Below are 25,050 nucleotides of genomic sequence, written 5' to 3' on the forward strand. Positions count from 1 at the left end.
ATGATGTCCATAAATTCTATTAGACATTGGAAATTACATGAAAATGAATATAAACGAAGTTAATAATGATTTAAAGCGTGTATACGTTTTATTGGGGCACACGTTCGGTTATGGATGTCTTTAATTTTTTAAAAAAGAACATCAGGTAACACTTTACTCAACGCCGGTGTCATATGTATTTAAGGAAGAAAAATCCGCGATCACAAACTGCGTCTCATTAGTTATTTATATTATCACCATGTCCAAAAAGCAAACGCGTTTCGGCTATCAAGCCTTCATCAGTGCGTGGTACCACGCACTGATGAAGGCTTGATAGCCGAAACGCGTTTGCTTTTTGGACATGGTGGTAATATAAATAAATAAAGAGACGCAGTTTGTGAGTGCGGATTTTTCTTTCTTAAGTTGATACTTTTTATCTCGCACCCAAAGACTTTCGTTTTTCCAAGAAGTTGAGTGCCTCCTTTGCCAAAACTTGGTGTCATATGTATGACAACAGTATTATAACAGTGTTGTAGCGCAGTCATGCATGTATCAAACATTATGCCAATGTCATAAACATGTTATGACTTCATCATTGAGTGGCATTCAGTTATGGCAAAGACAGCCCTAACAATGTCAACTTTTCATGACATTGACAGATAGGACAGATAGGCTAAGGAGGTCCTTTGTCCCTTGGGCCATTCAACTGTTTAACAGTATACAGAAGGACACTAAGAAGGACATCATTATTGGGGATTGGACTGCCTGAGATGCCAGAGCTGGCCCAGATCTGGAACCTCTTGGCATGTGTGTGTGTGTGTGTGTGTGTGTGTGTGTGTGTGTGTGTGTGTGTGTGTGTGTGTGTCTGTGTGTGTCTGTGTCTGTGTCTGTGTCTGTGTCTGTGTCTGTGTCTGTGTCTGTGTTTGTTTTTATGTAGCTACTTGACACCTGAATTTCCCCCTGGGGATCAATAAAGTTTCTCTACTCTACTCTACTAACATTTATGACATTTACATGTTTATGACTTGTCCATGACTGTCATGATATTGTTTTGACTCTATTACGACACTGTTATGTCATATGTAGGACGCCGGTGTCAAGTAAAATGGATCCAAATATCATTTGTCACATTTGTATATTTAACACCTTTGTACATGTCTATGTCCAGCACACCTGTGATATGTCAGTCTTCCAGTATCCAAGAGTGCCTCATTGGGAAGCCAGTCCTCCGCTATCCCAGCATGCCAATGGGTGGTGGTCAGTAGCGGCTGGCAGAGCTGCTGCTTCCCTTCAGGTGCTCCCAGTTGTTGTAGAGGGCATAGACGCCCGTCAGCGCCAGACCAGCCAGGCCCCCGCGCACTGCACTGCGGACACCACCTAGTCAAGAGCACACGCACACACGCACGCACGCACGCACAAACTTCAGTTCATTCAGTACATATGCAAACACAAAATGCACATACAAATGCATCAGTTTATGTACTATATTTGTGGCATTAGAGGGGTGAGGTCTATTGGTAGATACCTGAGGGATGCTGTATTTGGATTAAGAGGTGAGGTCAGCACTTTCAACCCCGCTTCACACACTGTACATTTACAGCATACAGCGGCTGCTTTCTACGCACACATTCACTCACATATCTGCACACAATCATTGTCAGCCTCTCCGCTTGACACACATCTTCATCCAGGAAACACCCCATCAGCTGGAGTGACACGTACGTTTCATGACTGTCCACACACCCTCCCAGCCGATATGGCATTGAGAGATACACAGCTGAGACAGAAGCTGAGACACCTACCTACCCCTTAACCCTTTCTACTGATGCAATTTCCTCAACAATTGCTCGCCTACAGACACTGGAACAGTAAATTCAAGAGAAACGCACTGCACTTCCTATTGCTGCCTATTACTCAACGCGAACATATGTTGACACTATTGTGGCGCAAGACTAACACTGGACTGTGAATATCCGCAACTGGAGAGTGGAGCCCTGAACTGAGAGGCCATTACACCGTTTGTATTCAGAGGGGTGCTCTTTCAGATGATTTTGTCCCGGGCCCGGTCAACTTTGTCGGCGGCTCTGTGTACTAGCCATCAGTCTTAAAGGACCACTTCAGTCAATTTCAATATGCTGATGTATTGCTCACGCTACCCTTGACTTGTCAGTACGCGGTGATGCCACATTTTTTGGCTCAGCCCTTTCCGAGATATGAGCTATTCTAATGGCGGCAGGGTTTGTTTACATTTTTTTTTTAAATAACATAGGCCTACTCCAAATATTTTCCCAAAAGTTACCGCTGTTTGCTAGTTGTCTGCTGATGTTGTATTACCTTTTGGATGTCTTTGGGAATACATTTTTTTTTTTAAATTCTAAATGTAAACAAAGCGCTGCCCCCATTACAATGACCAGGATCCCGGAAAAGGCTGAAGAAGGGAGAAAAACCCTCAGGTACTGACAAGTCCAGGGTAGTGTGAGCATTACAACTGCATGTTGAAATTGACTTTTATCATTTAATCGTTTGTTATCGTTTAATCATGATGCCCTTCAGCAACTAATACAACTAGTAAAAGACTGTATTTTCATCAATAAAGTTCCCAGTGACAGCAAGAAATCAACAGTTAAGAGAACCACAGCATGGGAGAGGCCATTTTTAAATGGCGCAAACCCCCCCCCACACACACACACGTTCCCTTGCCTGTCTGCAGTGAGGGGGGTGGAGAGGGCCTGATAATGGCTTCTGAGTAAAGCTGCTGCGGCCCCCACCCAAAGACCACAGGCCAGCGATAAGACAACCATGATCTCATACACACTCCTTTACAGTCTCTAGTACACTAACTACTGCAAGTCCAATACATGTACTACTTGAATACAACATTGAGTCCTGATATGAGTGCACACACACACACGCACACACACACTCACACACGCTCACACACACGCACACACACACACAAAACCAACACATCCACTCTACAGTCACAGCCATACACATTCTGCAACAATGCAATCATACCTTTCATGACATTAGGCAATATCACACACACACACACACACACCTAACCAAAAATGTTGCTCTACTACCTACAGAAAGAACCTAAGGGAGTTCATGTGAGGATTGATCAGCCCCCCACACCCTCACCCCCTGCATGTATCACATCTTCTTCAGGCCAGGCCAGGACATGTTTCTCTACAAGATTACAGCACCACGCCAGTGACCCACAAACACACAAATGCACAAACACACAAATGCACAAACACACAAATGCACACACGCACACACACAGATTATTGAGATTATTGGTCCATACACAAAAAACTACAACTAAACACAAACACAAACACAGGTGACATTATTGCCTTTGACATTTACAAGCCCTGAGCACGCTGTGTGTGTGTGTGTGTGTGTGTGTGTGTGTGTGTGTGTGTGTGTGTGTGTGTGTGTGTGTGTGTGTGTGTGTGTGTGTGTGTGTGTGTGTGTGTGTGTGTGTGTGTGTGTGTGTTTGTGTGTGTGTGTGAGTGTGTGTGTGTGTTTGCTCCTTGGTCTGCTATTGACACAGCTGTGTGTGTGTCACTGTTCAAAACATCAGTGCTCCAAATACCAAGAATTCAGCAATGCAGACTCTGGACTGTTTTTTTTGGCATTTGTTGACAAACGTGCAGATCTGAGACAAACGTGCAGATCTGTGTGTGTGTGTGTGTGTGTGTGTGTGTGTGTGTGTGTGTGTGTGTGTGTGTGTGTGTGTGTGTGTGTGTGTGTGTGTGTGTGTGTGTGTGTGTGTGTGTGTGTGTTTGTGTTTGTGTTTGTGAGTCTGTGCACGCATGCATGCGTGTGTAGAGGACACGAAGGACAGATATTATTATATTGACTTCTGAGAAGCTGCTGGTTGTTGGTATGAATGCAGTGCGACCCCCACCAACCTGTCTAAAGGCCATAGGCTGACATTGAGTGTAGTGGGGTGGGAGGGGGAGAGGGGGATCAGACACTGGTTGGACAGAGGGCTGGGACCACAGAGGGTTTGGACTGAAGACAAGTTTTGGATAGGTGCAGAACAGGACCTTGAAGGGAACATGAGATGGCATGTGCCTACACAAGACAAATGTCAACAGCGCCACATTTTAAATAGTCACATACGCACCGTAGACACAAAAACACACGGCATACTCACTCACACATGGACTGTCGAGGAACTTTAAAGATACATGCTTAATGTATCATACAGTAAGCTTAAAACGTCTTCATATACACACACAGGCATCCACATGCCAGCAGACACACACAGGCTCAGGCACTAGATAGCTACACATGCACGGACGCACGCACGCACGCACGCACGCACACACACACACTTGCATGCTGTATTCTAAATATAGAATATTTTTAGATATAAAATATACTGGTAATAATACTAACCCCAACTCCGATGAAGTTGGGACGTTTGGTAAACAGTTAATAAAATAAAAATGCTATCATTTTCAAAACACTCAATCTATTCATTAGATGGAGAATAGTGAAAAGACAACATATTAAGTGTTAAAACCGAGAAAAAATATTGTTTTGGGGGACATATGTACTCATTTCTAATGTGAGAAATCCAACACGTCTCAAAAGAGTTGGGACGGGGACAATAAATGGCAGCAAATGTCGAGGAAGACTGAAAACAAAACAAAAGACAACACTTAACAGTCAAAAACATTAACCGATGAGATGATTTTATATAAAAAACAGTGTTAATTCCTATCTTGGACATGATTTCACCAGCTTAAATGGTGGTTGTATTCCTTGTCATGTTTTGCAATGTTTTCCTTTCTGTAGTGCTTACAGTGTGACAGGTGTTGACCAAAAACCCACCATTTTATCACATGCTGGTCCTTATGATGGAGCCAAACTGTTAAAACATAGTAGAGAATGCAATTTGACCTTACTATGTGGCAGTAATCGAAGATCTCCCTTCAAAATATAATGCATGAGTGGCTTTTCATGCTGTTTAAAACCCATTTATACCATTCAGCACTGTATTTAACTCTACAGATGAGTGAGAACATCTTAACCAATGCACTACTGCATCCGCATGCCATCATGGAGGCTGACTTTTGAAGCTAGCACTAACACAAGTTGGATGGTCCATTTTCACTGTAGCACAGGATGTGCAATGCTCTATTATTGTCAAAAAGAATGGACTTCTACAACTTCTGCTGACTTCTGTAAGCAAAGGACAGTTTCCCATGTCTTCTGGGTCTATTTCAAGTGAGCTCAGGTGCTTAGGAGAATGTTAAACCCCTGTGTCATTTTCATGCATTAAGCATTCTTAATATGGTCAATTTTCAATAGCTCTAGCACTCCAGGAATTAGAGTGAGACTACAGCCAATATATATTTCATGATGTCATGAACCTATACAATGATTTTATTAACAAAAATATGTCTTATATACACTCAATCGTGGCAAATCAAAGGGAATTCAAAAATGTATGTAATAACTATGGTAATTATTCCCTTTGTATCTTTAATTCTGAGTGACTCAGCCAGGGGCCAGGGCCAGGGCCAGGGGCAGTCATGGGTGAGCGGTTAGGGCGTCAGACTTGCATCCAAGAGGTTGCCGGTTCGACTCCCGACCCGCCAGGTTGGTGGGGGGAGTAATCAACCAGTGCTCTCCCCCATCCTCCTCCATGACTGAGGTACCCTGAGCATGGTACCGTCCCACCGCACTGCTCCCCATGGGGCGCCACTGAGGGCTGCCCCCTTGCACGGGTGAGGCATAAATGCAATTTCGTTGTGTGCAGTGTGCAGTGTTCACTTGTGTGCTGTGGAGTGCTGTGTCACAATGACAATGGGAGTTGGAGTTTCCCAATGGGCTTTCACTTTCACTTTCACTTTCACTCAGCCTCTCTGTGATGATCTTATACCTGGACACCTATATTGTCCGTCAGTACAATTCATTTTGAAATGTTCTTCTTTGTTGTTTTATCTTATTTGGATGTTTACTAAATTTCACTGATCCCCGTCCCAACTCTTTTGAGACGTGTTGGATTTATCAAATTAGAAATGAGTACATATGTCCCCCAAAACAATATTTTTTCTCGGTTTTAACACTTAATATGTTGTCTTTTCACTATTCTCCATCTAATGAATAGATTGAATGTTTTGAAAATGATAGCATTTTGATTTTATTCACTGTTTACCAAACGTCCCAACTTCATCGGAGTTGGGGTTTGTATGTTGTATAATATGCTGTACGTATACACAGACAGAGACACATGGGCTCTGGCATACACACTGGCACATGCCAGCACGCACACTGTGCTGTGGCACTGGATAGCTATTTTGGACTTGCATACATTGACTCTCTAATAGCTTCCAATAACGTTGTAGTCACACCATCACTGGCTTGCATAACACCCCCAACACACACACACACACACACACACACACACACACACACACACACACACACACACACACACACACACACACACACACACACACACACACACACACACACACACACACACACAGACACACACACACACACACACACACACACACACACACACACACATACACACACACAGACATAGACACAGACAGACACAGGCACAGACACACATACACACACGAATGTATTCTAAATATAGACACTCACTTCTATGACGATACACGTAATACCCTAGCGTCCCCTCCACCTCACAACAATTTACTCTCTCCTAGTTCATCCCTGCAGTGCTCTAGACCTGCTGCCGGCAGCCTGACGCATTGGCCGATTTCTCTCACTTTATTGAAAACGATTCTGTCATCAAGCTATGGATTCTGAACCAGCAACAGTCCGTCCAATCGCAAGGCCAACTCCCTAATCGGCTGCCCCACAAGCTCAGAAACCCTCTGGTGAACCTCCTTGATGATGAGGCAGATATAACATTTCATACTGGACAAGTCATCAAGTCATAAAGATGACAGATGAGGCTGACAAATTAGAGGCCTTATCACACGTCCATCATTAAATTCAGCTCATTTCCTCCTGGCACTGGACACTGGACTGGCTGTGCTCGTGATCTGGGTGACTGAGTAACTCGTCTCGGACTGACCTCAATGACACTGACTGGCGCACACGTGCGCACACACAAACACACACGGTTTTGCACAACACTCTTTTTGACACAATCTCACTGATACAGTATCTGCACGTTTGTCAACAAGTGCCAAGAGTCTGCACACACACACGCACGCACGCACGCACGCACACGCACACACACACACACACCAATCCAAATGCAACCAGTGCAGAATATGGTTCCCCCAAGCAGGGTGTCCCCTACAGCACCCCTACATGCCCCTCTCGTCTCACTAGGGGGGTTGGGCGGGTTGTACTGCTTAAGTTCATCTGGCTTTAAATCCGGAACCGATAAGTCCTCAAATCAGGAACTCAAAAGGTTTTAATTCAGAAATACAGTAGGCTTTAGCTCAGGGACCCTGGTAGTCTTCGTTCAGGTCAGGAACCGTGTTAGTCTTGGTTCAGGAACACAGTAGGGCTTACTTAAGGGACCCTGTTCAACTTCATGAACACAGTAAGCCTTAGTCAAGGAAATTCTTCAAAAACAGTAGGCCTTAGTTCAGGAACCCTTCTAGTCTTAGCTCTCAAGACCGAACCATTTTAGCCTTAATTCAGAAACTCAGCAGGCCTTATATCAGGAACCCTGTTAAACTATAGTTCAAGAACACTCAGTCCTTAGGCAATATCAATGAAAATCCTCACAGACACAGTAGGCCTTGGTTCAGGAATTGTGAGAACCGGTGCTCTAGCTAGCCCTAACACAGAGCAGAGCAGACCCTGAACAAGCCTGGCATGAACCCGTGTTTCCTGCACAAAGTACAGTTTGAATGAGAGCAGCATAAGAGCGTGATTATTGAGAGTGAACCCCAGTGTTGTGGGGTGGCACACAGATGACAGGCTCAGGTCCAGAATGACAAGAGCTGATTAAATCCCCACACAGCCACTAAGGTCCACTGAGCCAGGCTGCAACGAGAGCAGTTAATCAGGGACAAAGTCGCAGCGCTGACCTCTAGGACACAACCCGTTATTAATTAGCTGTTACCAGAATGGCAATGACCAAATCTTAATGACTTGACTTGACTTTGACTTGGCCTTGTGCACCGTCACAGTGGTGTAGTACTATGGTAGTTGAGTTTTTTCAGTGTCTATTACAACAATCCAGTGGTGGGATGTCTGGTTGTAAGGCTACGGTTTTATTTGCACTATAAATAAAAAGTAATAGTGGTAAATTGGCCAGTGTTTTCTATGTTCCTGATCTGGTCTAACCATTTCTTGTGTGCCTGCAAGTTCAGAGGTGTGCAAAACACATGGGGTATTATTTAATACTAAAACAATCAATCAATCAATCAAACTTTGTAGCTTTCAAGATTTCTAATTGGACAGGTTTGTATCCACAAAACTCAATCAATCAAACTCAGTACCATTAGGCCCATCCAATTAGAAGGCTTCAGTAACTCTGATTGACTGTTCCCACAGCATCTGACTGACTTTTTCAGCCCACCTGTAGCTCTACTGGGGCCGGATGAATGTGAAGAGTGGTGCATGTGAATCTCATCAGTACCAAATGACAATCAGATCATTGGTTAACTAGGGCCTGTGGAGAGCCATTTCAACACAAGTTAAGCCAAGGCCTAGCCTCTTTCGGTGCCACCTGATCATGCCAAGTAAAGACAAGATAATGTATGTTGTACATCAACATCATGTTTGTTGTGTCGTGTTGTTTTAGAGTTGTGTAGACTGTTCTTCGAACGGAGAGAAGAGAGGAAAATCGAATTTGTGTGTGTGTGCGTTTGTGCGTGTGTGCATGTGTGTGTGTGCGTGCGCGCATGCGTGCGTGTGTGTCATGTCTACTTTCTCTTCCTATTCTGGTTGCAAATGTATCCCTTTCTGCTGCCTCATGCTTCCTCCTGCAATGCAGAGAGGAAATTGATTTTGTTGGACTAAGCACTTCATAGTCGACCCAGATAGCCCTGCTCGTGACAAACAGAACAGAACAGAGCCACTGAAGCCCGGTTCCTGCCTCTGAAATAGTTGGATCCCAACCAGCTAACAAGTAGTTAGATGTTAGCATGCTGGGTAAAGGAAAGACTTAGACCAGACTTTGAAGTCCAAACCAAGGTCAATCTTTCCAAACAAAATTGAACTAATACTAGTTGTTGTTGTGTCATAGGTATTGTAATTTGGACATAGACAAAGCCGAGACACTTACTCAAGGAAAACCTAGTAGCCAACACCAAAAGCTCTCCAGCACTGTCCTATGCTTTTGTATGTCCTTCTTTGCTCTGCGGTCAGCATTGTGTAAGCTTTTGTTAACTATGCTCATCATAGCCTCTGTGGCTTTATGTAATGTCATGTAATACGGACAATGCTGATGCCCAGATCAACCCCTAAACAATATGCCTTAGGAACGGGGACGTTAGGTGCCCATGAGACAGCCAGAGTCAGCGTTAGGAGTGGCCTGGACGTATTCTCCATTGGTAATAATGTCCCTGAAGAAAAACTGTCAGATCCACACGGCTACAACTCAACACGTCTTGTCCTTATCAGTACAGGGCCATTGTGCCACTTGCAACAGGAAGATGTTGAGTGAAACAGGGGGTGTCATCATGCTGACCACATACGGTATTTGACACAATGTGCTGTGTTAGTAACACATGTTGCACTATAGGCCCTAACGACTTTGAAGGAGCTGAGGAGTGTTACAGCTAGGAGCCTTGACTCTAGTCTAAAGCCTTATCAAAACAGGCTCCTTATCTGGAAATTCCTTGGAGTTTGTCCTGGTTTGTCATCAAATGCAAATCCAAAAGAATTCCACCCAAAAAATCCACATTAAACACATTAAGGACCCGGTTTCTCGACAGTGTCATTGCTAACCAGTTAACAACTTAGTAAATTGCCAATAGGAAAATGAATTGCAACTAAGTAAGTTGCAAACTTAGTTAGCAGCGACATTGTCGAGAAATGCACCCCTGGTCTTCTCGTGGATACAGAAAAGTCCCGCCCCTTCCTGCTTTCTCACCTGGTGATTTGTAGAGAACTCCAGTCAGTGTCCCGGCAACCAAAGTGTTGACATCATCCTCTGCTCCCCTGGCCTTCTCTATGGCCACGCCAAACGCACTGTACAATAAGGCTACACACACACACACACACACACACACACACACACACACACACACACACACACACACACACACACACACACACACACAAAAACACAAAGAGAAAAAGCATTAACGTAGGCAAAACCTACTAACATACACACAGTGTACAAGCCATGCATCTACTTGATATTACTAAATTGAATAATTAATTTGCAGACTCAAATGGAGATGGTGCCATGCACAGAATAAAGGCTTTCCCTTAAGATGCTTTATTTCGTGTTTTTCTTTAGTTTCGTTTTTAAAGAAAACTATAGAATGACAATAAGAAGGTATTGAAGTCTTGATGATTATTTTCATGCAACTCACTCGACCATTAATGCACATTCAAACGAGTTATAATCAGAGAGGGGCCTTCTTACCCACAGAGCCCAGAGTATTGGCCCATGTGGCCCCTTGACGGGTTACCAGGTTCAAGATCCTAGAGAGAGAGAGAGACAGAGATATCTTAAGACCCCAGGACAAAATAACCAAGCTCATATTGACATGAGCACATGAGCACACACCATGCCACCAGTGTGCTACACACACAGACACAGACACAGACACAGACACAGACACACACACACACACACACACACACACACACACACACACACACACACACACACACAGGTAAGGCTAGTGCTAAGCAGGAAGTAAGGCTCAGTGAAGTGGATTGCTCTTAGCCTCTCTAAACTGGGTCAGACGGAGACAGCCGAGCAGCCAGCCCATGCATGCATAAGCCATCCACAAGACATCCATAGAAATCGCGTCAGACATCCATAGGATATGCATAAGACACCCATAGACATGGGACATGAAGTTCAAGAAATTGGTGTTGGTAGAACCAAGTCACTGATTTCAAAGTGTTCATTTACAGCTTCTCTGAAAAGTTTCATTCAGTCTTCCCTGTGTTTAATATGTGTAATAACGTGTATAATGAAAGAAAAAAAATTGAGGGCATATATTTAGCTTAAGGTGAGGAGAGGCTTCTTTAAAACGAATGAAAAGCTTCAAGGCCATTTCACTACAGCCTTCATCATATCATCATTAAACGGCAGGGAGGGCAATGCAAGTTAATGTGCAGTTTCCACAGAATAGATGAAATAACAAGCAGGTACCAAACTATACTACTAATCACAATAGAAAGACATGGATGCAGCTTCTCATTGGCCTCCATACAGTTGTCTCATCACCATGTCAGCGGTGGAGACAGACGAGAAAAGCCACACGAGTCGACTGACCTGACTGACCTGCTGCCCTTGAAGTAGCAGATTATGTGCCATTAGCCCACCTGAGCTGTTGTTTGCTCGTGTGTGTGTGTGTGTGTGTGTGTGTGTGTGTGTGTGTGTGTGTGTGTGTGTGTGTGTGTGTGTGTGTGTGTGTGTGTGTGTGTGTGTTGCCCTTGACCATCTGCTGTGCCCGAGTAGCCCAGGCGTTTGAACTGCAATGCGGGCAGAAGACTGACGATAGACACTAGACACTGCTTACCTATCAGGGCAAAGAGAAACACAGTGCCCCCCCCCCCCCCCCCTTTCACAAATACACCTGTGTCAATGTACATGTCAGAGTGACCTGCTGGAGACAAGTGCAGCTAGCCTCTAACCAATCAGGCGAGTGAGCACTGGCATCAGGCCACTGGCATTGGCCCTTTGAAACTTGCATAATGGGCACGAGAAGTCTCCATTCACCCTTCACGTGTATCAACAGCTGTGCTTATCAGTAACAACAACAGAGTCTGGATATGTTACTTACATGACATTACATCACAGACATGATACATAACTGAGTGAGACTTTGTGAATATGCAAAAGGCCATTTGCATCGTTTAAAAACGGCTTTACATATTTAGTGCATACGTACCCGAAATCAGCTGCACTGCGTTTTATTTCTATTTTGAAAACTCATATCAGTGCAATGAAACACACCTAATCCCCATGTATTTCTGCTTGTACCAAGATTTTTATTGTTTACTGAGCAAGCCAGTTCTATTTACACTAAATGTTTTGTGACATTAAATATTGACAGTTTGATTGCAGCACATTTGGGCAACTGCTTGCTGAGTTTGTCTTTCAAAGGTGCAGAACCTGGCGCAATCCCTCATGAAGGAAGGCATTCAGTTATGCCAAAAAGGAGACTTTGCCAACATGAGCAAACAATGCCATCTAGTGGACATTTGAGTGATGTGCGCTTATACAACTACAACACCTTTCATTCTGACATCCCTGAGCTACCCCTTTTAAAGCATTACTAGATGCTGGTAAAAATGTTCTTTTTCTTTAATCAAAGTGGAATAGCTTATTTGTGCGAAACAAACATTATTGTTGATGTCACAGACACATTTCTTTCTCATAAAAATCCTGACATTAATAGTTTTAAGACCTTAAACATCCACGCCCTCTACAGCTTTACATGTGCCATGACATATCATTCAGATGAAACTGCTTGTGTATTAGCCTTTCACAACATCACGCCTAAATTCACCAAGTGAATTATATTGTACTAGATAGCAATGTTTGACAAGTCCCTTCATCCACAGCCACTCCCCTTTACATCTATAGCCTCCTGATTCTCCTGTTTTGTTTCCTTTTCAACAGCGGGTGCGGTTGAAGGGTGCAATTCCTCTTTTCAATTATCTGTATTGTTATAGGTCATTAAAATGAAACAAAGATGTGTGACTTCATAAAACATACACTAAACACACACACACACACACACGCCAACCGACATTTCTGGCAACTCACTGGACATTCCGTGGCTTGGACCATGCCATGTCTTTGGTCTCAGAGAACCCCATCCGGAGACCATTTAATGCTCCAAACACAGCACCTGTGAGAAACACAAACACACACACACACACACACACACACACACACACACACACACACACACACACACACACACACACACACACACACACACACACACACACACACACACACACACACACACACACACACACACACAGGGTCATTGGGTCATAAGGAAAGCAGCTCAGCTTTTCTATACAGTAATACTGTACTACTGTTTGGGTGGGGACTGGGGAATTGTGATGACAATGATTTGACAGGTGCAGCTCCTTTGACAATGTTCTTCAACCAGATTAGTTAACCTTGGAAAGTTCTTAACATTCCCTGTACAAACCCAAACCATATTCATCTGTGATGGGAACCATGCAAATGGAATATACATAGTTATTTCCTTATCAGTGAGTTTATTCCTTTGCAGACAACTTAATAGCTTCTCTCAGTGGAGATGCTGTTGTAACTCAGGGTGCCAAAAAAACATTCCGAAAGCTGGCAAACCCATTCCAATCCTGTGTCGTGTTGAGAAAGCGCACCAGCACACACAAGCCTTTGTAGATATTTTGCAAGAGGTGATCTGAGCCCTGCTTCTCGAAATCGTCCTTGCTAACCACTTAGCAACGTAGTAGGTTGCCAATGGGAAATTACATCGCAACCAAGTAAGTTGCTACACAAGTTAGCAATGATGCTGTTGAAAAACGCACCCCTGCATTGTGTTGTGCTCTAAAAATGTAAAAGTCCTGCTAGGCTTTTGAAGAACCAGTTTTTATTTTATATTTCTGATGCATGCACCACCGTCCTCTTGAATCTGTGTAAAATCATAAAGGGCTCCAACAAAGCTTGTTCTAAATCGTTTGGCGGCTCAGTGACTGGTTTAATCTTGGCTTTCTGCTCTTTGCAATCTTAATGCCTTTTATTCTGGTGAAGCATTTATTCTGGTAAACTGCCTTGGTGTATCTGCATAAAACGCACCACACAAATAAACACACAGTATGTCTCATAAGTGAGTACGCCCCTCACATTTTTGCAGATTTGTAAGTATATCTTTTAATAGGACAACATTAAAGAAATTTAACTTTGACACAATGATAAGTGACCTGTTAATAACATACAGTATATAACCGCTTAAATTTGTTGATCACTCACAAAAAAATCAAAATGCAGCAATTAATATTTGAAGATGTACCCACAAAAGTGAGTACACCCTGTATACATACTGACATACTGTACCTAGACCTGCCTTGAAGGAATATGGACTGAAATAGATTTTGGACTGAACATCACCTTGCTCTCCCAAATTGGCATGCCAAGGTTTGGAAGAAATTATCCAAAAACATCAGAATTTCAACGCCAGGATCAATGAGGAGTTTACTAAGTTTTATAAGAAATTATACACCTCTAATGGACCTGTAGAGGAACCAAGATTATCAGAATTATTTTCCTCAATTGAAACACCTACTTTAACAAGAGAGCAAAAAATGGGGTTAGAAGAAGAGTTTACTATAATAGAAATAAAAAGGCTATCAAAAGTCTGAGGTTGGGCAAGTCGCCTGGTAATGATGGATTTCCATCAGATTTCTATAGGATTTTTAGGGAAGAACTGGCGCCTAGGCTTCTGACAGTTTATACAGACTCTTTGGAGAGGGGTAGACTGCCACCTAATGTGACGTGAAGTCAGCAGTTATTAACATTATTACATAAAAAAGGGAAAGACCCTCAATATTGCAATTGTTATTGATGTTTGTAGGCACTTTGTTTTCAGGTTTTGTGTGTGTGTGTGTGTGTGTGTGTGTGTGTGTGTGTGTGTGTGTGTGTGTGTTTTGTTCCTTAGTTGCTGTCTTTGGTTTGGTGTATTTGTTGTGTAATTAGTGTTTTGTGTTGTTGGAAAAGAGGAAAAAACAGATGGCGGAATTGATGTGGAAATGCTGTTCTTGCAGTGATGGAGATGTGTAATGCGTATTGCTGGCTGTGAAAAAATAAAAAAAATAAAAATAATAATAATAATTTCAATGCAAAAATGCATTGATTTCAGCCAGTCCCAGGCAAATTTAAAGAAGCCTTATCCGAAGCTGACGAAGCCTAGATGAGAGGGAGGAGGCTGTCCGACAGACAGACGTCAATCACAGATGCTGCTCTTTAAAAATGATGGTAAGGTAGTGCGTATCGGATGTGGGGGTCAGAAATTACAGGAGAGTTCCCTTGACGGTAAGAGGAATACTAGGAGGATGGTGGGAGAAAGATCTCAAGTGACGGTCGCGAGAAACCAGGTAGAAACAGGACTGTTGACAGCTGTGCCCCCTGACAGAAACTCACCTGTGATGCAGCAGCTGCCAATGGTGAAGAAAGCCAGCTCAAAACGCCCTCTGGTCTTATTGGCCCCCGTGGGCAGAATGAACTCATCACCATCCTGCAGAACAGGGTAGAGTAGAGTAGTTGAGCAGAGAACAGATCACTTCATTGATCCAAGAAGTAAATGAAGGTGTCTAGCAGTATTCCTATAATACCCACTGCACATATCAAACATATTGCAATGCACACATCTGCATACAGAGCATATAAACATTAAATTAGCAAAAGAGAGGGAAAGGAGGAAAATAATGCAGAATAGACGAGAATAGAATAGACAATGCATAACAGTATCCATCCCTGGAACTGCATCTGCCCCTCTCCCCAAACGTTGTGGCTCAAAGCTTGCAAAAACATAACGTGATTTACATGGGTAATACATCGCCAACTGTCATAAGAAATCTGTCAATCATAATATAACGTCTCACTTCCCAAAGGGAGAAAGCAGTTCAAGTTCATTTATCACAGTACAAATAATGGCTAGATTACACCTACCTGTAAAAGGTATCGTGGATCTACATTCAGGTATGGTGACAGGGGACTCATGCCAGTCACTGAATAGAATAGAATAGAATAGAATAGAATAGAATAGAATAGAATAGACCACATGCACAATGAGTACAATGACACTGACTGAAGCATCCCAGTAAGTAGGCCTACTCTCTGGTACTGCAACAAGAGTGAAGGTAAAGTAGATCCATTTGAAGAATGCTCACATAATAACAAATTAACTCTGCTGCCATTATCAATGTAGCCTACGTAATATCAAATGACTGATATGATATCAACTGACAAGGCATGCACACACACAAGGATCACCGCGTATTCATTCAATAAGCCATTGTCTTACATGGGACACCGGCTAGATCTTTGTTGGAGTAACCTGGCGTCGTCCCCCGTAGGAGGCCGGTGAGACCACTTTTCGACTCTCCTGGCGAGTCTGGTGGTGCATTACTGTCCATGTTGATTGCTACTTGTCTGCAGGAAAAGTTGATTAGCAAGAGACCAGTTACTTCGCCAGTCCAGCACTGTTCTAATTACCACCCAGATCAATTTCTATTATTAGTCTCGGCTAACCACTTTAGTTAATCTATTCCGGTCACCTAAAGCTTGCCATATAGCAAGGTCGGGGTAAAATTAGCTGATCGACCGTTCTTATACAGCAATCGTGCAAGGCTAATTATTTTGCAGACATAACTTGTATGCTAAATCGTTACTGAGGATAATCCTAACAAATGCATTACTAAGTGGCTACCTAAAAGATTCATGCAAAAGCATGCACGATAAAGCATACACGAGTGAATAAATTGTGGTAGAATGATGCACCTCTCTCCGGCAGTTTTGGGGGAAAGCTATGCATTTGACACAGTTGCACAGCCGCCTGACATGTTTTCGCATGACATGTTTTGGCTAGAGCTAATGTATTTTGAACATGTCTGACAGACTGCCGTAAAGCAGATGAACCTCGGACTGAAACGGTGTCAAAGTCGTCACTTATTATACATGCATAAACAACTCGTGTCATCCTATATTGGGTTGATCTAATACCAGAACAAGCAACAATTTTGAAATCTAGTTCTAACTGTATATGTGGTGAAAGAAACAAATTCTGCTCACACTATTTTGGGAACACGGTATTTGCAACAGTATTTGCGATAGAACGCGCATGCTCGCTTTGCATTTGGCTTAATGCCCTATGACAAAGCAGCGCGAGCAGGTTTTGGAGATCTTTATGTAATATGGAAACAGTTGAGTCTTTTTTAGCGAATGTGCAGACTATTTGTGCAGTTTACAACTCAACGGAGAAACGCTAGGGCCGCAAAGAATTGATATTCGCGAAGACATCGGTTATGATCTGGCAGAGGTGCGGCAAAAGCGAAACGACATACATTTCTTCGAGGGCCAGGACAACAAATTTTAAGGAAGAAGCACGGTAATATCATCGAATTTGTGGATTCTATATATCAGAGTACCGGATGTCATGAAATCGCTCCACATTTTACAGTAATCTTCCAAGCATCTTGTCAGATTCTCCGAGGGGAATTGTTAACTAGATGCCACAGCGTTCGGTCCCCGAATTTGTGATGAGTGTATTCATCCCAGCACGCTGACTTGATGGAGATACGTTCACATTTACCGACTCATCAATGTTATGTTGCTGTTACATGCATGCATAATATGGTGACTGGACCATGCGAAAGTAGAACTTCATATTCCTAGCCGACTGGATCTCCTATTTATCCGGCGGGTGTAACAAAGAACCTTCATGCCAAATTTAACTACAAGAATGCCGTCATTTGTGGCACTGTTTCCCACAACCCAGTCAGTGTCAGGCAGAAGCTGAAATGGGTGGAATAGTGAATAAACATGTTTTGGTTAGTTGTTTAGAGGAAGACTCATACATGTTTATTACTGAGTGTTTGCTTAACATATCCATTTACCGCATAGATGCATTTACGGGAGTCGGGGTGCACGTTTTGCCTGTAATGAATTTGGCGGTTGGCTTGCACTGGCTTGTCGTTGAGGATTGACGGATGAGTGCATTGTGGTAGGCTACATTGTCAGTGTGTGATGATGAGCGCAAATTTATGGCGGGCCGATTGAATTGAGGCCCTATTATATCTCGCCACCCCAGCTTATGGCGAGTGTCTCTTCCGTTTCTTGCCGCGACAAGGTCAGAGTCTTTCGGCTGAGCACGATGGTTCGCGCCTATAATGTACACTGGTAAATACAGTAGGTTTTTAAACTAGATGCCGATCAGCTTTTCTCAAATGTAAGCAGTTTTTGACGTGGGATTTTACTGTTCGGGCGGCCTCGGCTCCAGCAGCCCTTTTAATCCTTTCCCAGAATGCATTGTGCCTGTCTCGGGTCTAGCGATGGTGTATTTCCTGTTTATCGGCGCAGTGCTTTGTTTGATCATTTTTTGACGTTAAATACACCGGGAATGCCAAATATTGGTCGATTTCTTCAGTTGGGGTTTGGATTGTCGATAATTCACTGTGAGAGCCGTGTTCCGAAGAGTGCCGGGAAAAGACTCGGAAAGCCCGCATGCAAGCAGTTTGTACGTCGCATCATCCCGCCTATGAGGAAACTGCCGTCGTTTACCTCATAGGGGGGGAGGCTGTCTCATGAATTATTTTGACTCAGGAAATAATTTCTGTGTGGTGTTCTAAAAGGTGATACTCTAGGCAATGGCTTTTAAGTCTGTATTTTTTCGATTGATGTACATTTGGAGAGATTTTTTAGACTTGATCGGTGCATTTTCAGCTGCAGTTTAATGTAGGTCATGGCGCTTTCGTCTGCCCTCCTAGTTCGAATCGAATCGAGTAGCAGAAGAGACAATCGTTCCTGTAGAAAGCCTGGGTCGTCACATAAAAATCATTTTGATAAGCGGAATTTAATATAAAATACCCCCTTGGTAACCCTGGCAACATTCCCAAATGTGTGTGGGTGGGACTTAACCTATACGCTTTGAATTATTGTGTATGCTGAGTATTAATTGGACAGTAGCTGTGAAGTGTGTATATTTTTATGGCCTCTTCCATTAATGTAACCACTCTGCAGAGCCAGTCATTTTATTTTTCCTTTTTCTGTTTCTCTTACCATAGGTCATTGTGATTTTTATCCCAGTTCGCTGTACTGAGGAGAGGACACAACCAGAGAGACAGAAGCAGAAATACATACCCCCCACACTCACCACCCCCTCACCCCACCCCACCCACCAACCCCCACACAGAGCCCCCCCTGCGAGCAAGCACACCAGCCAGCCAGCGAGCGTCGTCGAGCTACCCGGTCGTCCGGCCCGATGGACGATGTGGAGACGGAGCTGGTGTCCTCGGAGCACGAGGCCCTGGGCGCGGACTTCATCACGGTCGAGCTGGACACACAGCCCATCGAGTATGTGGTGAAGTGGGCCGAGGTGGGCTCTAAGTTCACCATCTCCTGTGTGAAGAAGGATGGCTCGGAAGACGGCTTTGTGCCCGGCGAGATCAAGCCCGAGCCCGACGAGAGCTTTTTCGCCACCTACGATGTAGGTACGGTGTACCCCGAGTGCATCGTGGAGGAGAGCGTGGAGGTGCCCCAGCCCGAAGATGACGAGGACCAGGGGGACGAGGACAATGACGACGACGACGGCATGCAGAGCGCCTCCGACGACCAGATGGAGGCCGCCGGCAGCAGCCTGCTGCAGCACCACGACCCCGACGACGAGGTGATGGCGCCGCCCCGGTGGCGGGGAGGCGGATCAACGGGCGGCGGTGGACGCACCGGCACGCGTGCCCCTAAAGGCAGCGGCTCGCACGCCTGCCACGTGTGCGGCAAGTGCTACAGCCACTCCTCCAGCCTGTCCCGCCACGTGCAGACGCACCGCAAGGGCACCGCCAAGGCCATGGCCTCCCATGCTCACCACTCGCACCCCACGCACGCGCACCCCACGCACGCGCACCCCGCAGTGGTGCACGCCAACCAGCACAAGGACGAGTACGTCAAGAGCGAGGGCAAGAAGACGCTGGTCTGCAACGTGTGCGGCGTGCGCTGCAATGGCAAGCGGCTGCTGGCCATCCACAAGAAGAGCCACAAGGCCAAGCGGCTACACACGTGCAACCTGTGCGGCAAGCACTTCAACCACAGCTCCAGCCTGTCGCGCCACCGCCTCATCCACAAGGGCCGCGCGCCGTCGTCCTCCTCGGGCGGGCGGCCCGAGCTGGGCGGCATGATGGTGGCGCCCCCTAACGCCGCCATGGGCAAGCCCAAGAAGAAGCGCGGCGGGCGGGGAGGCCGTGGTGGAAGAGGAGGCGGAGGCCGCGGAAGTGGCGTGGCAACCCTGGGAGTGGAAGGCATGGAGGCGGCCATGAGCGGAGGCGTGACTGTCACCGTGGGTGGCGAGAAGCAGTACCAGTGCACGCAGTGCGACCGCGTCTTCCGCACCTCCACAGCGCTCTCCAAGCACCAGGTGTCACACGTGCGGCAGCTGCTCAACTCCTACACGCAGGACAGCAAGGACCCGCTGGCCAAGTCCTCCGACCTCAAGATCCGCCTCAAGCTCTGCTCGCGGGACAAGCCCAACTACTACACACTCTGCAAGAAGAACAAGCGCTCCAAGGCCGCCGCCCGGGCCCGTCTGGCCGCAGCCACGGCCGCTGCAGCCGCCGCCGCAGCAGCAGCCAACACCACCGACGAGGACGACGCAGAGTTCCGGCCCGACGGCAAGCAGTACAACTGCGGCATCTGTCGCAAGAGCTTCGTGCGCCTCTCCAACCTGAAGCAGCACCAGCAGACGCACGCCACGGGCAAGCTCTACTCGTGCCTGCACTGCGGCAAGACTTTTGTGCACTCCTCCAGCTTCTCGCGGCACAAGAAGGTGCACTCGGGAGAGCGCGCCACCGCGGGTGGGCTGTCGAGCGGCAAGCAGCGCCAGAGGAGCCGCATGGTCATTGACGAGCAGGCGCCCCTGGAAACGGACTCTGAATGAGAGGAGATGGATATGATAACCCCCACCAACCCCTAAAACCTATAGCCCACCCCTTAACACGACCCACAAAGCCCCCAATCCCACACCCGTGAATCTTCACCCCCGTACTCCCTTCAACCTGAAAAACACAACCTCCCATCTACCCCAACCTCCCACCCCCATGACCCAACTCCTTATTCTCCTTCTCCTCAGCAGCCGAAGTGTGTTTGTGTGTGTGGGGTTGAACTGGTGAGAGACACTGCTGACTGAGTTTATGAGGAGAGGAAGAGAGAGGGAGAAGAGAAAAAAACAAACACACAATTTTGCTCGTTTTGCTTGTTTTTTTTTTTTTTTGGTTAGGTTTTGGGAGTTGGCGTTTTTGTGTTTGCATTTTGTTTTGGGTACCATGTAAGAGCGCCTCCTTTGAAAAAGAAAAAAAAGCGCCTAAGTCACCTTCCCTCTTGCCCCCTTCCTCCGATTTTAAAGAGAATTCTCATAGCTTATTGTGTGTGTGTGTGTGTGTGTGTGTGCGCGTGCGTGCGTGGCTGTAATTGTGAATTATTAGGGTTTATTTTTCTTTTTTCTTTTTTTGTAGACATTCCCTTCTTAGCTTGAATGGTTCTGGAAGGTTAATTTATGTTAATTTAAAAATAATTGAATTTGAATTTGAATTTTTTTGGTGTGTGCAGGGAGCTGGTTATTTATGCCAGATGAATTGCGGTATATTACTCCCCCCTCCAGGAGAAAAAAGAATTCTCACCAGAACTTCAAAAAATGGAAAAAAAGAAAAATGAAAACAGACAAAAAAAAAATTGAGGGTGTTTATTAATGCGTTATTTATTTTTGATATATGTGTCTGAACGCTGCCCCTCTCAGAATGAAGAACTTCTAGCATTTAACCCTTGCAGGGCTGCCTGAGGTGAAAAGGTCAGTCACAGTACCAGAAGGGGGCACGTTTTGGGGTGCCACTATAAGAGTGGGAGCCCCCTCAGAACCCCCAAATTTGTTCCTAGTGTAGCTTTCAGGCCTAGCACCGTTCTCCGTGCGGTTCCAGTTCCCCAGATCTAGTCCAGGTTATAATTACACATCCCAGAGTCACAACTCGTTGCATTTTTTTGGTGGATGTTCCTAATCATTCTCTCAACTGTTTTATTTTTCTGTCTGATCTTTCATCACTTTTACAGTTCTGTAAGCTAAAAACACAAAGATTTTCTCCAGGACTGATCTTCAACAAGGCTTTCGTGTCTGTGTGTGTATAACATGTCGGTTCAAAATTGAGTGTGGTTCCTGTTTCATGTAGATGACTTGGTTTGCTTAATCGATCGATCAGCCTGCTCTCGGGCAGGGGGGTGAGCCTGTACCTAGGATGAGAAATTGGACAGACGTGACCCCCTATCCCCATCACCCGCCCCTTACCCTCACCCACCACCCATCTCCATGTCCTCTTCCTCTTTCTCCATTCTTCAGACATGCTCATTCTGGAGTGCTGAAACCCCCTACCACTCAGATCTTCTGGACTCAAAGTGGTCTCCCCATATCTGTCAATGTACGAGAATAAAAAAGATAAGAAAAGAAAAACTATTTTCTGGCAGTATGTCAAAATATGAAATCCATTGTATCCACCAGGATTATACAGGACTCTGAATTTAATACTCAGCATATAGAAAAAATGTGACCATATATAAATATATAGATATATATATTTGTGTGTGCATGATGATACCATGAGACTACACTTGAGATATCTGCGTTTAGCTTTTTCCTCCCCTTATCCCCTCCCATCCGCAATGTTTTGTTTTGGACAACAGCAGTCCGTCAGGTGGGATGTTGTGCAGGTCTGTCCGTGTTACTAGCAGCGCTTATCCAGATGAATCTCTCGTGGACCATGCAAGGGATTTCATATTTTCACAAGTGTTGTTGCACTATTATTATTATTGTATATGTATAGATGACAACCCCTTAAACAGGCACTACGTAATTATGATTGGAATGCGTGACATTTGTGCTTCGCACAAGGACAATGTGGAGGGGGACATAGAAAAACAACCACAAAAAAAAGAGAACAAACATGGAAAAAAACAACCCATTTTCACCAGGCAGTGTTTCCCCTCTGCCTCCATCCTGTCCTGGCCTACCAACCCTCTCCATCCTGGCCCTTACCACCCAGGGAAATAATAAAGACTAATAATTTAAGATTTTATAAAGGACAAAAAAACAGTAACATCACCTGCGGGATTCTCAAGTGCCCTCAGCTCCTCTTGTGTGTGTTCTCTACACGAGCGTGTATGTATGTGTGTATGGGTGTATGTATGTATGTATGTATGGGTGTGTATGTGTTTGTGTGTCACCAAAGCTTCCTGGAGCCACCGGCTGTATGTACAGTATGCGCAGATGAGATAAATACTCTTTGATTTTTTTGTTTTGTTTGTTCCACCACGTACAGTTCCAGGATCTGCAGAACGTGTTTTCTATTAGTCTTGTTGTCCATGTGTTGGTTCCATTCCTCCTGTTCTTTCTGTTGTGGTTCTAACCGCCCCTCCCCTCCTCCTCCAGTACTCCAATGTTTCTGTTAAGGCGCAGTCGCTCCTCGGCTGGCAGCGCTGTTGTCCTCACCCCCCACCCAACCTGAAACTCTACTCGACCTCCACCCATACCCAACCCAAACCAAACCAATCCCCTCTGGACTAAACAGCGCCCCCTAGCCTCCACAGAGGTGCACGATTTTGTATTGTGTTTTTTCCATTAGAGTACAATTGAGTTCTGTCATGCGTTTTTGTAATAAACCATTGATCGAAGAGTGGTTTGGCTGTGTGGTTCTGCGTGTGTGTCTAATTAAGGGTAATATACTTAACTATACATCTTAATTGTTTGTTTTGTTTAGTTAAGTGGATCCATGGAGATGGTTTAAATCTCCACTGCCAGCATGCTCCAGTCATGCATTGATCTTTTCTTGGTTACTGTATATTCTTGTATGTGCTCACTGACTGACGATGGTTGTATGAAGAGCAGGGCCTACCTAACTAGATGGGTAGTCTAGGTGTCTTCTGTAGCCACTCTGTTGTAATCCAGAGTTGTTTACTCACAGAAGTAATCCACTTAATAAAGGAGCAACATAGCTTCTTTCTTTTACCACAAGGAAGACCTGGGGCACCACCATTACAAGAGTTATCACGTTGCTTTCTAGGATAGCACTCAGGAGATAAGTGCAGCAACGTTTGAGTTGTTTGTCCCTAAACAGCAGTCCCACAGACAGCAGTCCCCCAGCAGCAGCAACTTATTTCACACTGTGTGTGTGTCTGTGTGTGAGTTGGGAGGCCATGGAGCACACGTGTTATAAGGGTGACGCTGACATTTATAAGCAGATATGAGGCTTGCGTGGTGCTTGTCATTTTCTGCTTATCAAATATTTTTACTCACCAAATATAACAAAAGGAAAATATTATGAAAAATATCAAACAAAATGTGTTCAATAAATTGTGGTGTAGTACTCACCATCTCGTGTGCAACCATTTTTTATTAATACAGCAACAATGCCAGCCATCTGTCTGCACAGTTGTTTTTTTTGCTGTAATACAGGGTGATGGGTTGCTATATTGGATTATAGAAATGTTACATGCCAGATTTATGTATTGCACAACTTAATATAATATAAATGGGGTCATCCTATGCAATATATTTTTTTAATACTTAACACAGGGTGGCCCATAACTATGAGAGACATTTGAACTGGTTTATTAATTTTATTTTATTTGTTATATTTTTTATTAAAATAATGTATGTAATAGGTCACATAGCAGACATACAGGGGGTCAAGGCGCAGGGGATAGGGAAGGGAACTAAATGTCTGCAATGTCTTTTGGAGTCCAGCACCACCTACCTACAGTACATGTAAAAAGGAAACCGTATGTATCTGGTATGTCGTTTGAATTTTACATTTTGAGATGCCAACATTTAAACTGTTAAACACCTGCCAACACCACTCTCAAAGGGCTGGCAGGAGAGGTGTCAATCGAGTTTGGAGCTGTGATTCTCAAACTGTGGGCCGTGGTCCACTGCTGAGCCCTGATGGTATTCCAAGTGGGCCCTGAAATCTTTTTCTGGAAAATCAAAACTGTTTGTGTCTCTGTTTAGCTGTTGACTATTTTTTGAAAGTTATTGTGTATTAAAAATTCAAATGGGCCCTAAGTTGGAAATGGTTGGGAACCTCAGGTATACAGGGTTCAGAAAGAATACTTTGAATCAGCTGATTGTATTGGTTGTGTTGCCAGGCCTGTTTGAGGAG

At 44.7% G+C, this 25,050-nt stretch overlaps 2 protein-coding genes across 4 annotated transcripts; one reads left to right on the forward strand and one right to left on the reverse strand.

Moving 5' to 3' along the window:
- Nucleotides 1–405: 405 nt before the first annotated feature.
- Nucleotides 406–16,734, reverse strand: timm23b (translocase of inner mitochondrial membrane 23 homolog b (yeast)). The gene is made up of 8 exons (XM_063191934.1): nt 16,646–16,734; nt 16,170–16,297; nt 15,815–15,873; nt 15,287–15,380; nt 12,914–12,998; nt 10,550–10,608; nt 10,049–10,159; nt 406–1,356 (listed from the first exon to the last, which is right to left on the reverse strand). Exons 2-8 carry the CDS (start codon nt 16,279–16,281, stop codon nt 1,238–1,240), a joined length of 639 nt encoding a protein of 212 aa, XP_063048004.1. The 5' UTR covers nt 16,282–16,297; nt 16,646–16,734; the 3' UTR covers nt 406–1,237.
- Nucleotides 16,735–17,061: 327 nt separating this feature from the next.
- On the forward strand, nt 17,062–23,563 carry LOC134441537 (zinc finger and SCAN domain-containing protein 21). Of its 3 annotated transcripts, none has more exons than XM_063191894.1 (2): nt 17,062–17,252; nt 18,928–23,563. In XM_063191894.1, the coding sequence occupies exon 2, from the start codon at nt 19,125–19,127 to the stop codon at nt 20,787–20,789; it is 1,665 nt and encodes a 554-aa protein (XP_063047964.1). In that variant the 5' UTR covers nt 17,062–17,252; nt 18,928–19,124; the 3' UTR covers nt 20,790–23,563. The 3 variants fall into 3 exon arrangements, with proteins under 3 accessions (XP_063047964.1, XP_063047966.1, XP_063047965.1); XM_063191896.1 differs by lacking the exon at nt 17,062–17,252 and adding an exon at nt 17,979–18,380; XM_063191895.1 differs by lacking the exon at nt 17,062–17,252 and adding an exon at nt 18,398–18,495.
- The last annotated feature ends 1,487 nt before the right edge of the window (nt 23,564–25,050 follow it).

Source organism: Engraulis encrasicolus, chromosome 24, assembly GCF_034702125.1.
Source record: "Engraulis encrasicolus isolate BLACKSEA-1 chromosome 24, IST_EnEncr_1.0, whole genome shotgun sequence".
In the NCBI taxonomy this organism is placed as follows: domain Eukaryota; kingdom Metazoa; phylum Chordata; class Actinopteri; order Clupeiformes; family Engraulidae; genus Engraulis; species Engraulis encrasicolus.